At 38.1% G+C, this 16,633-nt stretch overlaps 1 protein-coding gene across 4 annotated transcripts in view; it reads left to right on the forward strand.

The window, feature by feature from the left end:
- The window catches only part of stk38a (serine/threonine kinase 38a), an 86,156-nt gene that overhangs the window by 14,320 nt on the left and 55,203 nt on the right, over nucleotides 1-16,633 (forward strand). For all 4 annotated transcript variants that reach the window (XM_039748622.1, XM_039748624.1, XM_039748623.1 and 1 more), the window contains exon 4: nucleotides 9,499-9,621. In XM_039748622.1, coding sequence (XP_039604556.1) covers nucleotides 9,499-9,621 — 123 coding nt within the window. The remainder of the gene's footprint in view (nucleotides 1-9,498; nucleotides 9,622-16,633) is intronic.

The raw sequence follows: 16,633 nt of genomic DNA on the forward strand, positions 1-16,633 counted from the left end.
TAGGTAAAGTATTGGAATCTTCCAAAAATTCCATATCAAGATTTTGATGAATATCAACGTTTTAGATCTCCCCGGGTCTGAAAATACCATTTTTGGACCCTTTGTGTGTATGTAAACATGATAATTTGAGTACGCTTTCACTTACAGTAGGTCAGCCAAATTTTGCATACAAGTATAAGGTACTAAATTTAGATTTTTATCAACTTTTGAGCTATTTCTTTTAACCGGAATTGGTAATTTACCTTTTATTTATGCAGCTGCAGAGTCCGATTTATTCAACTTTACTTTTATAATAATATTATTATATTATTAAATTGATTTGGTTTGTTGTTGATGGTTCTTTAATGTACATTATATGAAAATATAATCATTGTCTTGCAGTTTACTGCTCAAATATCCATCCCTATATCTGAGTATATGAGAGAGCCTAGTGCAGACCACTCCCGTTTTTTTTTTTTTCCATCTTTAGAACTTTAGTCTTGTATGAAAAGCAGAGAAGATAAATTAGTAAAATGGTCTTGTCAGCGATAATATTTAAAGACTGTAGAGGGTGAAACAATAAAACCATAGGGCACATTCTCTTTAAATTTCTAGCTGCATTATATTTTTTTTCCTTCATATTAGTAAATGAAACCATTATAAAAAATTTAAACCTTTACATTCATTAGGTTTGAAGTTTGCACTGATTAAAAGGCAGGTTATGAAAGCCTTGTATACAGTGGTGTGAAAAACTATTTGCCCCCTTCCTGATTTCTTATTCTTTTGCATGTTTGTCACACAAAATGTTTCTGATCATCAAACACATTTAACCATTAGTCAAACATAACACAAGTAAACACAAAATGCAGTTTTTAAATGATGGTTTTTATTATTTAAGGAGAAAAAAAATCCAAACCTACGTGGCCCTGTGTGAAAAAGTAATTGCTCCCTGAACCTAATAACTGGTTGGGCCACCCTTAGCAGCAATAACTGTAATCAAGCGTTTGCGATAACTTGCAATGAGTCTTTTACAGCGCTCTGGAGGCATTTTGTCCCACTCATCTTTGCAGAATTGTTGTAATTCAGCTTTATTTGAGGGTTTTCTAGCATGAACCGCCTTTTTAAGGTCATGCCATAGCATCTCAATTGGATTCAGGTCAGGACTTTGACTAGGCCACTCCAAAGTCTTTTTGTTTTTCTTCAGCCATTCAGAGGTGGATTTGCTGGTGTGTTTTGGGTCATTGTCCTGTTGCAGCACCCAAGATCTCTTCAGCTTGAGTTGACGAACAGATGGCCGGACATTCTCCTTCAGAATTTTTTGGTAGACAGTAGAATTCATGGTTCCATCTATCACAGCAAGCCTTCCAGGTCCTGAAGCAGCAAAACAACCCCAGACCATCACACTACCACCACCATATTGTACTGTTGGTATGATGTTCTTTTTCTGAAAAGCTGTGTTCCTTTTACGCCATATGTAACGGGACATTTGCCTTCCAAAAAGTTCAACTTTTGTCTCATCAGTCCACAAGGTATTTTCCCAAAAGTCTTGGCAATCATTGAGATGAGCCCTAATGTTCTTTTGCTTAACAGTGGTTTGCGTCTTGGAAATCTGCCATGCAGGCGGTTTTTGCCCAGTCTCTTTCTTATGGTGGAATCGTGAACACTGACCTTAATTGAGGCAAGTGAGGCCTGCATTTCTTTAGACGTTGTCCTGGGGTCTTTTGTGACCTCTTGGATGAGTCGTCTCTGCGCTCTTAGGGTAATTTTGGTTGGCCGGCCACTCCTGGGAAGGTTCACCACTGTTCCATGTTTTTGCCATTTGTGGATAATGGCTCTCACTGTGGTTCGCTGGAGTCCCAAAGCTTTAGAAATGGCTTTATAACCTTTACCAGACTGATAGATCTCAATTACTTCTGTTCTCATTTTTCCTGAATTTCTTTGGATCTTGGCATGATGTCTAGCTTTTGAGGTGCTTTTGGTCTACTTCTCTGTGTCAGGCAGCTCCTATTTAAGTGATTTCTTGATTGAAACAGGTGTGGCAGTAATCAGGCCTGGGGGTGGCTACGGAAATTTAACTCAGGTGTGATACACCACAGTTAGGTTATTTTTTAACAAGGGGGCAATCAATGACTTTTTCACACAGGTCCATGTATGTTTGGATTTTTTTTCTCCCTAAATAATAAAAACCATCATTTAAAAACTGCATTTTGTGTTTACTCGTGTTATATTTGACTAATGGTTAAATGTGTTTGATGATCAGAAACATTTTGTGTGACAAACATGCAAAAGAATAAGAAATCAGGAAGGGGGCAAATAGTTTTTCACACCACTGTACTTTCAGTCAGTTTGTGTGACTTTTAGTGTTCACATGTGTTTTTTTTTACATTCATTGCAAATTTTCATTGTTTTGCTTAAAAGATCAAGATTTGTTTGGCAATCATGCCCCCAAAGCATATTACAAGATGTTTGAGATGTTAGCAGAAAAGGTCACAGAATTTTAGGGAATGACTAGCGAGAAAAAATGTTTTTTACATGTTGCCAATTGTCTTTTGTGTACTGCATTTCATGGTTACTGTGTTTTGAAAATTGAATATTATCAATAATAATGTTTTGTTATAAAAAAATTGTATGCAAAAGAGTATTTTTCAACAGAAAAGACAATTGAATCATGTAGGTTTAACACCCCTAGATAGATAGATAGATAGATAGATAGATACTTTATTAATCCCTACTCTGTATGCATCAAGTTAATTAGTTAAATGTATATTTTATTTGGATGGATAATTCAAAAGCTATATGTTGGATTGCTTTTAGCTCCTCTGTCACACTGTTGGTTTTTCTACAGTTCAGAAAGGTATTTGCAGTGCCATTCTTACAGAAACGAACTATGTTGAACTTTTTTTTTTATTTTATTTTTTAAACTCTTACATAACACATACACATTAAATCTGTACAGTTTGTATGAAACACAAAAATGATGACATAGTGTGTGTGTTGAAAGTTAACATTTGTAGGATTAAGGTAATCCCAGCCAGTTTTAGAATTACGAGATGGAAGTAGCATGTTATCATGTGGTCACCAGGCCTATGTCGATATGCTAATATATGGATGAGTCTTGGTTAGGGTTTCAGCATTTCAGGGCCAAAAATGTTTGTGGAATGCTGCTGCTAAATGCATTTGCTGGAAGTCTTGGTATGGATAAGGCTTGGGAAGAAAGCATGTTCTTTGTCTCCCTTACAGAGACTGCACTTCCAAGGTCTGTATTAATGAAAAGTTATTTAAATTTTGTTTTGAGGAGCTTTAGAGCTGAACTGCATGCTTTGTGTAATAGTAACCCGTATTTTCAAATAGTGATTCTCATTAGCATGTCCCATGTGGCTAACTGGGATAGTATCTTGGCATTTATGTTTCACTATGAAGAACATGCTTCAGAGGAAAGCCATTAGTCCATTAATGGTAACAGTTAAGATATTGTGGGTGCAAACTTGACTGGGCCTTTTCTAAGTTTTATTTACTACATTATTTGAAAAACTAAACATCCATCCATTTCATACCTGCTATTTTTAATGTAAATACTGTTTATTTTTCATAGCCATACCTTATCAGTAAGTATATTATATAATTGTGTGCATCATTTTATTGTTCTGTACATATTTGTATAAGTATATACTGTGGTACCTCAGTATACGTCCGCTTTGGAATAAGTCCAACTTGGTATACATCCTGTTTGGAATACGACTCGCATGCTACCCTTGTTTACCTCTCTCGAGACAAAGCCACGACTGCCCACGAGCGTCAGTGCGCCAGTTGCTAGCATTCAGTGAACATCCCGCGCTATAACTCTCTGTAAATTTTCACGTGTGTGGTATAGCGGGTCCATAGCTCCTGTCAAAGGCCAGTTTTAAAATAAATAATCACCGCATTTGCGGCTTGGTGAGGGGGCATGGTGGCTCTGCAAGTGGATAGTATTAGGCTGAAGCGGTTCTCAGGGCAATTCGCGATGTGGGTGTTTCTCACCTAAGTGCACAGGTGAAAGACCATCCGCATTCGTGATTATTCCTGGGGCTGCTGATTTCAGCTGCCATGCCCTCTTGATAAACAGAAGCGCGAGTCGGCTAGAAGGGGAGGAAAAAGGAAGAAGGAGAGAGAGAGAGCATGAGTGCAGAGGCAGGCTCGCGTTGCAGCTGAACAGGGAGCTGGGTGTTGGGCTGACACCCGGGGAACAGTACTAGTGGTCACTCCCGCTGAGTGATCATGGAGCGGGATTGACCGGAGGGAGGTCGCTGTGGATCCCAAGTCGCTGTCAGGAGGAGCCTACTGGAGCCAGGGATTGGAGAGGTGAACTGAACAGCTGAAGTAGGCAGAGTGAAGGTCAGCTGCAAGTAGGGCGACTCCCCTGTTGAGAAGCCCGCAGGAGGGGCTACCAGGTAAAAAGGCACCAGGCTGCTTCTTGTGTGTTTTTTTAAAAAAAATTTTTTTTTTTTTTTAAAAAAGAATGCTTCCTGCTGTATTTTAACCTTGTTGTTTTTAAGAAGAATTTTTTCTATTGTTTTTAACCTCCACGTTTCACTTCTGATTTTATGGATTTATTTATTGAAACTTTGGATATTGCACTTTAATTTGAACACCTTGTTTTGTCGATTGTTTTAATAAAAGCACTTTGCACTTTTTCACCATCCTGTGCTTTGTTGTGCCACACTGCTAAGCTCATCGGTAACATTACCGACGTTGTAGGGTTCAAGGGCTCCCGGACAGCAGATGGAGCATACAGCAAACTCACATCGTCACAACGTGATTTTGTGTTTTTTCATGTAAATTTGAATTGATTGTTGAAAAGTATGAAGGTGGCATGCGTATCCGGAACATGGCTGCTGCATATCGTATGCCGAGAATGACGGTATCTACGATTGTGAAAACAAAGACGTTATTAAAAAGTAAAGTGAGGTTAAATTTTCATTTATTTCATCTAATTGCTTTTGTATTTATGTATTTTAGTATTAAGCAGTATTTAAATTTTATACAACCCCATCAATGTATAATATGCCAATAACAATAGGATTTTTTTTCATGGGAACGGATTAATCATTTTTCCATTATTTCTTATGGGAAAAATTTGTTTGGTATACGTCCTGCTTGGTATAAGTCCAAGGACCTGGAACGGATTAAGGACATATACCAAGGTACCACTGTATTTATCTTATTTATCTGTTTAACTTGTGCCTTACTACTGTTTGCACTCTGGGTTGATGCAGAACTATATTGTGTGTTATAGCACTTGTACTCTTTGAAATGATAATTAATCTTATCTGATTGTCTGAACTACTTATCCAGTTTAGGCTCTTAGGTTTCTATTGGCTGTCCCATCAGGATTGTGGCACAAGATGGAAACAACCACTGCTTCTGATGACTGCTCTTTCCGTTGCATGTTGCAGTTGCACACATAATCACAATGGGCCAATTTAGACTCTTCCATTAATGTAACATGTATGTTTTTGAGACATAGGTGGACATCTGAGAGGGAAAACAGTGCATCCGGAAAGTATTCACAGCGCATCACTTTTTCCACATTTTGTTATGTTACAGCCTTATTCCAAAATGGATTAAATTCATTTTTTTCCTCAGAATTCTACACATAACACCCCATAATGACAATGTGAAAAATTTTACTTGAGGTTTTTGCAAATTTATTAAAAATAAAAAACTGAGAAATCACATGTACATAAGTATTCGCAACCTTTGCTCAATACTTTGTCGATGCATCTTTGGTAACAATTACAGCCTCAAGTCTTTTTGAATATGATGCCACAAACTTGGCACACCTATCCTTGGCCAGTTTTGCCCATTCCTCTTTGCAGCATCTCTCAAGCTCCATCAGGTTGGTTGGGAAGTGTCGGTGTACAGCCATTTTAAGATCTCTCCAGTGGTGTTCAATCGGATTCAAGTCTGGGCTCTGGCTGGGCCACTCAAGGACATTCACAGAGTTGTCCTGAAGCCACTCCTTTGATATCTTGGCTGTGTGCTTAGGGTCATTGTCCTGCTGAAAGATGAACCCTCGCCCCAGTCTGAGGTCAAGAGCGCTCTGGAGCAGGTTTTCATCCAGGATGTCTCTGTAAATTGCTGCAGTCATCTTTCCCTTTATCCTGACTAGTCTCCCAGTTCCTGCAGCTGAAAAACATCCCCATGCTGCCACCACCATGCTTCACTGTAGGCATGGTTTTGGCCTGGTGATGAGCGGTGCCTGGTTTCCTCCAAACGTGACGCCTGGCATTCACACCAAAGAGTTAAATCTTTGTCTAATCAGACCAGAGAATTTTGTTTCTCATGGTCTGAGAGTCCTTCAGGTGCCTTTTGGCAAGCTCCAGGCGGGCTGCCACGTTCATTTTACTAAGGAGTGGCATCCGTCTGGCCACTGTAACATACAGGCCTGATTGGTGGATTACTCCAGAGATGGTTGTCCTTCTGGAAGTTTCTCCTCTATTCACAGAGGACCTCTGGACCTCTGACAGAGTGACCATCGGGTTCTTGGTCACCTCCCTGACTAAGGCCCTTCTCCCCCGATCGCTCAGTTTAGATGGCCGGCCAGCTCTAGGAAGAGTCCTAGTGGTTTCGAACTTTTTCCGCTTACGGATGATGGAGGCCACTGTGCTCATTGGGACTTTATAAGCAGCAGAAATTTTTCTGTAACCTTACTCAGATTTGTGCCTCGAGACAATCCTGTCTCAGAGATCTACAGATAATTCCTTTGACTTCATGCTTGGTTTGTACTCTGACATGAACTGTCAACTGTGGGACCTTATATAGACAGGTGTGTGCCTTTCCAAATCATGTCCAATCAACTGAATTTACCACAGGTGGACTCCAATTAAGCTGCAGAAACATCTCAAGGATGATCAGGGGAAACAGGATGCACCTGAGCTCAATTTTGAGCTTCATGGCAAAGGCTGAGAATACTTATTTACATGTGCTTTCTCAATTTTTTTTTTTTTAATAAATTTACAGAAACCTCAAGTAAACTTTTTTCACATTGTCATTATCGGGTATTGTGTGTAGAATTCGGATGAAAAAAATTAATTTAATCCATTTTGGAATAAGGCTGTAACATTACAAAATGTGGAAAAAGTGATGCACCGTGAATATGCGCTATGTGGGTGTCTGACCCGACACAGACTCACACCAGAGGCACATATAAAGGCCAAATAAACTTTTATTTTTCTTCACCTGTGGGGCACGTCTTCCCCATAATCCCCACAGGCACAACACAGTCCCCAGTACAAATAAACACACAAGCACTCTTCTCCTTTGCACCACCACTCCTCTTCCTCCAAGCGTAGTCGTCATCGTCATCGTCATCATCATCATCATCATCATCCTCCCTCCTCCTCCTCCTCCTCCTCCCAACACTGGCGCCCAGAGTGGTGACTGTTTGCCTCTTTTATAGCTCACCCGGAAGTGCTGCAGGTGCTCATTGACCTACTTCCAGCTGTACCTCCGGTTGTGGCTGCATTCCCGCCCAGACGGGCTAGTTAGGCCGTGCAGCTCCTCCTGGCGGTGGCCACAGAGCCCAACAGGAATGAGCTCCGGTGTTTCAAATTATTGGCCCCGATGCAACCTGGGGGGGCTGCCAACAAGTGTTCTGGGGGACGTAGTGTGAATCCCATGACTGCTCCCCCGGATCCAGTGTCAAAGGGGCGTCCCGGCCATCTGTCACAGTGTACAGTAAATTAAGTTTGTTTCTTATGATGCTCAAACTGTATGCTAGCTTATCCTTTGAGATTACCACTGCAAAAGATGAAGTGTTATCATTTTTGAATTGTTTATGAAGTGGGTAAAAAGTGTTAAAAACCATGCAATATATTTTACACAAACTGTTGTCACATTGTTAGCTATATGTCAGTCCCAATCCTTTAAAAAGCAGGCAGTGTGGTATAGTGGTTAAGGCTTTGCACTTCAAAACCTAAGGTTGTTTGTTCAAGTCCCACTACTGACACTGTGTGACCATGAGCAAGTCAGTTGAGTTGCCTGTGCTTCAATTGGGAAACCAAAGTAAATGTAACCACTTGTATCATAATTGTTGTCTGTCAACTTGGATAAAGTCATCTGCCAAATAAGTAAATGTAAATGTTTTGTTAGAATTTTCTGAATACTTAACAAATGGCTTCGCTTCTGTACATTAATCTTGCTGCCCGTCACACTACTTGATTTTTTTTTTTTTTCAGCGATTTTTAATTATTTTTCATCCATAGAATCTTACCAAGTTATGGATAGTTACCATTCGTGACTAAGACATCCCAAGAGACTCGGTTCTAACAATCTGAAACTTGCAATGGCAAAGTCAAATAGGTTTGATTTAGCAAAAGGGTAAGAAGAGTGAGCAAAGTAAAAAAAAAAAAGTAGGCAAGAGGCAGGTAGGTCGAAGGCAAGCTTGTTTTATTGTTTTAGAACTGTACAACGTGAAGCAGCAAGATACAATTAAAATCACAACATTCAGAATAAAAACTTAGTCAGAACTTTTGGACTCACCAATGGCATCAGCTCAGTATCAAGTCAGTGTTTACTCAGTGTTCTCTTTTTTTTTTTCTCCTTCACATATGCTGCAATATTTGAATAAAGTTGGCTTAAATATTTTTAATTACACATTATTGTTTTAGGCATTATCTGTCAAACCAGCAGCCATGGAAGATGCCAACTAATGGGACAAGGTGTGATATATAACAAGGCTTTTTAAAGTTGGGGTTTTTTAAAGCATTGTAGTAAAGAAAAATCAGAGTTCTGACTTGCTTTCCATTTGTTTTTATGAGAAGGTCTTAGCATTAAACAACAGTCAGGGATCTCATGTTAAGAGTGAATGGGACAGAATCAAATGCAAATGATGCTTTAGAGCACAGGAGAAGTGTTTAGAAAAACTGATGTGTGTACACTTGTAGCTCAAAGTGCAGAGCAGTAGACAGGAAAAAAAACACTTAAGTTGTGAAGGGGTCTGGATCGAAGTTTTAATAGTGAAGATAAGGTAATCATTTCAAATTTATAAAAAGACTCATTGTGGAATGAAGCACTTATACAAATCAATAGTGCAGTGCCAGAATTAGTGCTGGTAAAATGAGCAACCATTGTTTTATAATCAAATGTCAGCTTTTGCCTTCAAACAACTCTTTTTTTTTTTTTTTTTTAAATAAATTCCAATTATATTTGAATAGCAAAGTTTTGTCTTTTGTACCTAGTCAAGAGCATAGTAGACAACTACAGTAAGTATTAATTTGGTCTCTTTTTTTTTTAATTCATTTTATTACAATCCATACAAAGCAATCGCGTTTTTACAAAAAGAAAAATTGAGTTAAGAACAGATTGATCGATAAGTATTGGTAAGTATTAATTTGAGTACACAGTATTTACTACAGTGTTAATTTGAGTACACCTACATGATCACCAGCACATCATAATTTGAATTTAATTCCATTCATTTTGGCAGAGTTTTATGCTATTCAGAGGTTTTGCCTTATGAAACTTTTTTTGTCTTAACAGAAGCGTCTTCGCAGATCTCAGCATGCTCGGAAAGAGACAGAATTTCTGCGCCTTAAAAGAACCCGGTTAGGCCTCGATGACTTTGAATCCCTTAAAGTAATTGGACGTGGAGCATTTGGAGAGGTAATATATAGAGTTTAGCTCAGATATTTTCTAAGTATAGTTATATTGTAGCACAAATTTATATATATCACAAATGTTTACTTTTTCCAAGGTTTTTTGAGACTATTCTTTGAATTTGTAGGTTTTTTCCCTTTTTTTCTTTTGAAAATTTGTGTTGGTTATATTTTCTGTTTTAAGTTCTTACAAAAGACTTGGGGGCCATACCAGAATTTCCAGAATTTTCACATGTGTATGCAGACTTCTCTTACAGTGCATCCGGAAAGTATTCACAGCGCATCACTTTTTCCACATTTTGTTATGTTACAGCCTTATTCCAAAATGGATTAAATTCATTTTTTTTCTCAGAATTCTACACACAACACCCCATAATGACAACGTGAAAAAGTTTACTTGAGGTTTTTGCAAATTTATTAAAAATAAAAAAATTGAGAAAGCACATGTACATAAGTATTCACAGCCTTTGCCATGAAGCTCAAAATTGTGCTCAGGTACATCCTGTTTTCCCTGATCATCCTTGAGATGTTTCTGCAGCTTAATTGGAGTCCTCCTGTGGTAAATTCAATTGATTGGACATGATTTGGAAAGGCACACACCTGTTTATATAAGGTCCCACAGTTGACAGTTCATGTCAGAGCACAAACCAAGCATGAATTCAAAGGGATTGTCGGTAGACCTCCGAGACAGGATTGTCTCGAGGCACAAATCTGGGAAAGGTTACAGAAAGATTTCTGCTGCTTTGCAGGTCCCAATGAGCACAGTGGCCTCCATCATCTGTAAGTGGAAGAAGTTTGAAACCACCAGGACTCTTCCTAGGGCTGGCTGACCATCTAAACTGAGCGATTGGGGGAGAAGGGCCTTAGTCAGGGAAGTGACCAAGAACCCGATGGTCACTCTGTCAGAGCTCCAGAGGTCCTCTGTGGGGAGAGGGGAACCTTCCAGAAGGACAACCATCTCTGCAGCAATCCACCAATCAGGCCTGTATGGTAGAGTGGCCAGACGGAAGCCACTTCTTAGTAAAAGGCACATGGCAGCCCGCCTGGAGTTTGCCAAAAGGCACCTGAAGGACTCTCGGACCATGAGAAACAAAATTCTCTGGTCTGATGAGGCAAAGATTGAACTCATTGTGAATGCCAGGTGTTGCGTCTGGAGGAAACCAGGCACCACTCATCACCAGGCCAATACCATCCTTACAGTGAAGCATGGTAGTGGCAGCATCATGCTGTGGGGATTTTTTTTCAGCGGCAGGAACTTGGAGACTAGTCAGGATGAAGGGAAAGATGAGTGCAGCAATGTACAGAGGACATCCTGGATGAAAACCTGCTCCAGAGTGCTTTTGACCTCAGACTGGGGCGACGGTTCATCTTTCAGCAGGACAACGACACTAAGCACACAGCCAAGATATCAAAGGAGTAGCTTCAGGATAACTCTGTGAATGTCCTTGAGTGGCCCAGCCAGAGACCAGACTTGAATCCGAGAACATCTCTGGAGAGATCTTAAAATGGCTGTGCACCGACGCTTCCCATTCAACCTTATGGAGCTTGAGAGGTCCTGCAGAGAGGAATGGGCAAAACTGGCCAAGGATAGGTGTGCCAAGCTTGTGGCATCATATTCAAAAAGACTTGAGGCTGTAATTGCTGCCAAAGGTACATCGACAAAGTATTTAGCAAAGGCTGTGAATACTTATGTACATGTGATTTCTCAGTTTTTTTATTTTTAATAAATTTGCAAAAACCTCAAGTAAACTTTTTCACGTTGTCATTATGGGGTGTTGTGTGTAGAATTCTGAGGAAAAAAATGAATTTAATCCATTTTGGAATAAAGCTGTAACATAATAAAATGTGAAAAAAGTGAAGAGCTTTAAATACTTTCAGGATACACTGTATGTAAAAATTTACTTACCTCGGTAATAATATGAGAGCCTTGCAACCACCGGCTGCTCAGGAAGATCCTATGGGTATGAACTCCGTAAACTTAGGCAGCAACACCAAGTTGAAAATTTAATGACTTTGAGATAATAAAAGAACAACCCACAATTACATGAAAAAACATGCAGAGTACACATACTGCATAACCTGAAACTGCATGTCTGGTAGCAAGACTAACTACCATGTGACCAAGTGTTTGTTTGTTAATGCTAGGCTAGCAAACAATAAAAAAAAATGATTTTTCACCTACATAGCTGTTCTTTGCTTGCCAGGATTCTGAATTCGTTTGAAACAAATATAGGCTTTCTTGGTGTCTTTTTCAATTTAAGCACAGTCATCCTCAGCAGTGAGTGAAAATTGAGATGCATGGTGTTATCTTTTGTTAATTATATTTGTTCATTGGTTTATTTTCCCCCTTTGTTCCTTCATACTTACTGTTGCTGGTATGTTTGTACCTCTTTACAAATGTGTACTACCATGAATACGGAAGAGCTTGAACTAAAAATGCAAATGCTTAATTTATTTAAAAATAATAAAGGTGGTCCTCATTTTAATACGGGTGATGACATTCAGGACACATTATTATAACTGGAATGCTTTTCAGGACCTCCCATCCAAGGTTAGAGAGTATACAACAGTATCAATTGTTCCAATCCTCATCCGGAAACAGGCTTCAGGCACTAGGCACTTTCAAATACAGTACTGCGAGAAGTAATACTTTTTTAGATAAACACTTGCATTGAGCAGATGATTGAAAATTGGGGGGTGAGGGTAATGCTTTGCAATGCAAAGCTGAGGATTGTTATAAAAGTTTTAATAATCGGTTGAGTTACTTAGGGAAGCTTATTGTTATTTTGTACAACTTCTGGAGGGGTTTTGTCACATTGACCAATAATGCAGAAATGTTCCTCAACATGATGCAGCAAAATCAGCATAAGTAGAATTCATTTAATCATTAAAAAATTATAATGATCAGGTCAGTTGAGGAAAAACTACTCTGGATCAGTGCTTCCCCCAACTTTGTCCTGGGACCCCACTTTGGCTGCAGGTTTTTGTTCCAACCAGGTGTGTGTGTGTGTATATGTATATATATATATATATATATATATATATATATATATATATATATATATATATATATATATATATATATATATATATATATATATATATATATATATATAAGGCAAAGCCCTCACTCACTCACACTCACTCACTCACTGACTCATCACTAATTCTCCAACTTCCCGTGTGGGTGGAAGGCTGAAATTTGGCAGGTTCATTCCTTACAGCTTCCTTACAAAAGTTGGGCAGGTTTTATATCGAAATTCTACGCGTAATGGTCATAACTGGAAGCAGTTTTCTCCATTTACTGTAATGGAGATGAGCTTCAACGCCGTGGGGGGGAGTTTAGTGTGACATCATCCGCCTCCCACGTAATCACGCAGTACATAGAAAACCAGGAAGACCTCAAAAGCGCTGAAGAAAACATGCATTATATAATTGAGAAGGCAGCGAAACAATAAGAAGCGGCGAGTGACATATACAACCATATTCATGAGTTCTGCTACTTGGAAACAAAGCACGATGTAAACCTACACTTTAAATTAAGTTCATAGACAGGCTGCGCTGGCGTTTGTAATTTAGTGCCTGCCCATATAAGGCCGTCCGTCAGCGGCAATCAATAGCAAACTCCACTAAATATTCACGGGTGAAGGACTGTGCTTATGGAGAGGAAGATGAGATGGTCAGGGTGGTGTTTGACACAAACTCAGCGAAACTGCGAGAGAAAGTTTTAAGTGCCAGGACTAAGGTAACATTAAATACAGCCATGGACATAGCGAGATGGCACCAGCACAGCTGGGAACCTTCGATGCATGTACACGGCGGCTCACGTGAACTGGCAGTGCACAGATAAAAGCAACAGTTCCAAAGAGCTGAACAAAACCGAATTACACAATTGAAAAGGCAGCAAAAATATGAACGTCTGATAAGCATATTCATAAATCCAGCTACTGCGGAAACAAAGCACACGTTGGAAAAAGTCAATGTCCGCTAAAGGAAGACAGTGTAAAAAACCCGTGCATGCAGTGTGTCAGGTCTCAGATAAAGAAGAAGGCGAGCTGTTTATTGATGCAGTAAGAAGCGAATCGATGAATGAAACCTGTCATCTTTACAGCGATTGACAAACACGGAATGTAACTTGAACACAACACATCCTACAAATACGAACCTGATTGAAAGAAATAATGATAATCAAATCCTTGATGACAGCAACACTCAGTAACACTCACAAAACAAATACTGTATATTGACAGTCATGTTACGTTATTTTTAAAATGTTCCCTTTTCTTTTCTAGCTTTTTAACACACTACTTCTCCTGCGATACGCGGGTATATATATATATGTATATATATATCCCGATCTACATACTCGAATAATGGATACTTTATTAGCCATCAATGATTGTTTTGGTAAAGCCATACTCAGTGTATTCATTAGATGAGCGGTAAAAAGTAAGCGCGAGGAGGATGCAGGCTGTAGTCTTGGCGTCAACTCTATCTGAATTAGCGATCACATTTGAAAAAATATATCTTTTCAAGTTCTATTTAGTCCATATGTGTCAAACTCAAGGGGCGGGCCACATCCGCCCGGCGTGTAATTATATCCGCCCCGAGATCATTTTATATACTGTATTATTGTTATTAAAGCCGGGTATATGAAGCGCTGGTAACACAATAAACTACAGATCCCATAATGCAGCGCTTCAGCTGCCTTGCCGAACAGTTACGCGTTAATCAAGTCTACCTTATGATGCTGCAAGTTATTGCGAAGCTAGCTCACACGATGCTGAAGAGAAAAGTTGATTCTGAAAATAGAGCCTTTAAAACCGATGGGAGGCTGAGTATATGTTTACTGAACCCGTGTGTCTCATTTGTGGAGCTAATGTGGCTGTAATTACAGAATTTAATCTAAGGCGGCACTATGAACAAAACATCAGGGTAACCTGAAAGACCTGAATGCAATGCAGAAGATACAGAAAGCAGAAGAATTAAATAAGAATCTGACACTTCAGCGGACGTTTTTACCCGTGCACAATCACAAAGTGATTTCAATTGAAGCTGCTTTTATGGGAGACACAACCACTTGCCCCACTTTCCCTGTTGCCAAGTAATGTTAAACCAAGTCGTCACTACGGTGTTCCCAAATCGCACTTTGCTGATAAACTGGCGCACTGAGTTTGCACGGCGCTTTGGTGACTTTGAAGAACAAAAAGTCCGTCTACATGCGGCTCGAACCTTGTGCATGTTTGGTAGCACATATCTGTGTGAGAAGCTCTTCTCAGTGATAAAGACTAACAAAACAGCACACAGGAGTCGCCTCACTGATGAGCACCTGCAATCCATCCTGAGAATCTCCACAACACAGAACCTCACACCAAACAGAAACGAACCTGTTGCCAAAAAAGATGCCAGGCGTCCAGCTCTAAAATGACATATGAGCAAAGACAACTGAATGATTTGATTTGTTATTGCTGAAAGGAACACATTTTATTTATATTTCCAGGTTTTGTTATGCAGCATGTTCATATTTGAATTTGTATAATTTTGACAGGATATATTTTTATGGAGAGCAAAATCTTTTGGGATATTTAAAATCTAAGTTTATTTTTATATATAAAATTACATAAGAGTAAAGAAATTTGAATGTTTGTTCTTTTAATGTTTACTTTATTTCTAACTTGTATAATTTAGACAGGATATATTTTTATGGAGAGCAAAATATTATAAGTTGTTTAAGGTTTGAGTTGATTTATTCAGGAATAATATTCCTGTCTGTTTTACCATTCCTACCAAAGATATTTCTGTCGACTAAATAAAAATTCCTTCTATTTAAAATTTAAATAGAACTTGAACAAATCTGATAGTTCATAATATCCACGCAGACTTGCGTAAGAGGGTGTCATCCGTTTTAACAAACAGCGTATTGCACTGATCTGAAATAGCTGTGTGTGTATATATGTAGATATGTATGTATATGTATATATATGTTTATATATGTGTGTGTGTATGTATATATATATATATGTATTTGTGTGTATATATGTGTGTGTATGTATGTGTATATGTATAGGTATATATATATGTTTGTGTGTGTGTGTATATATATATATATATATATATATATTATATATATATATATATATATATATATATGACAACAACACTCATCACTCACAACAGTGACAAAACAATTACATTGACAATCAGGTTACGTTATTTTCAAAATGTTTCCTTTTCTTTTCATTGCTTCTTTAACACACTACTTCTCCGCTGCGAAGCGCGGGTATTTTGCTAGTATATATATATATATATATACACACACACTAGCAGAATACCGGCCGCGTGAGAAGTAGTGTGTTAAAGAAGTTATGAAAAAGAAAAGCAAACATTTTAAAAATAACGTAAGATGATTGTTAATGTAATTGTTTTGTCATTGATATGAGTGTTGTTGTCATATATATATATATATATATATCATATATATATATATATATACATATATATATATATATAGCAAAATAGCTGCGATTGGCAGCGGAGAAGTAAAAAGAAAAGGAAACATTTTAATAATAACGTAACATGATTGACAATGTAATTGTTTTGTAATTGTCATGAGTGTTGCTGGCATATATATATATATATATATATATATATATATATATATATATATATATATATATATATATATATATATACACACATACATATATATACATATACATATATATACACATACTGTATATATACACACACATATATATACATACTGTATATACAACATATACATATCTACATATATACTGTATATACACATATATATACAAATCTACATATATATATCTACATATATATATTAGGGGGGACTCGATTAAAAAATTAATCCAATTAATTAGAGGCTGTGTAAGAATTAATCTTGATTAATCGTATGTAATCGACACGTAAATTTGCCCCAAATCGCAAAATTTTTTTTTTTATTTAAAACGGTTTTAGTGGGCGACAGAATCAAATAATAGACATGGACA

The sequence above is a fragment of the Polypterus senegalus genome, chromosome 3 (genome assembly GCF_016835505.1).
Source record: "Polypterus senegalus isolate Bchr_013 chromosome 3, ASM1683550v1, whole genome shotgun sequence".
NCBI lineage: Eukaryota > Metazoa > Chordata > Cladistia > Polypteriformes > Polypteridae > Polypterus > Polypterus senegalus.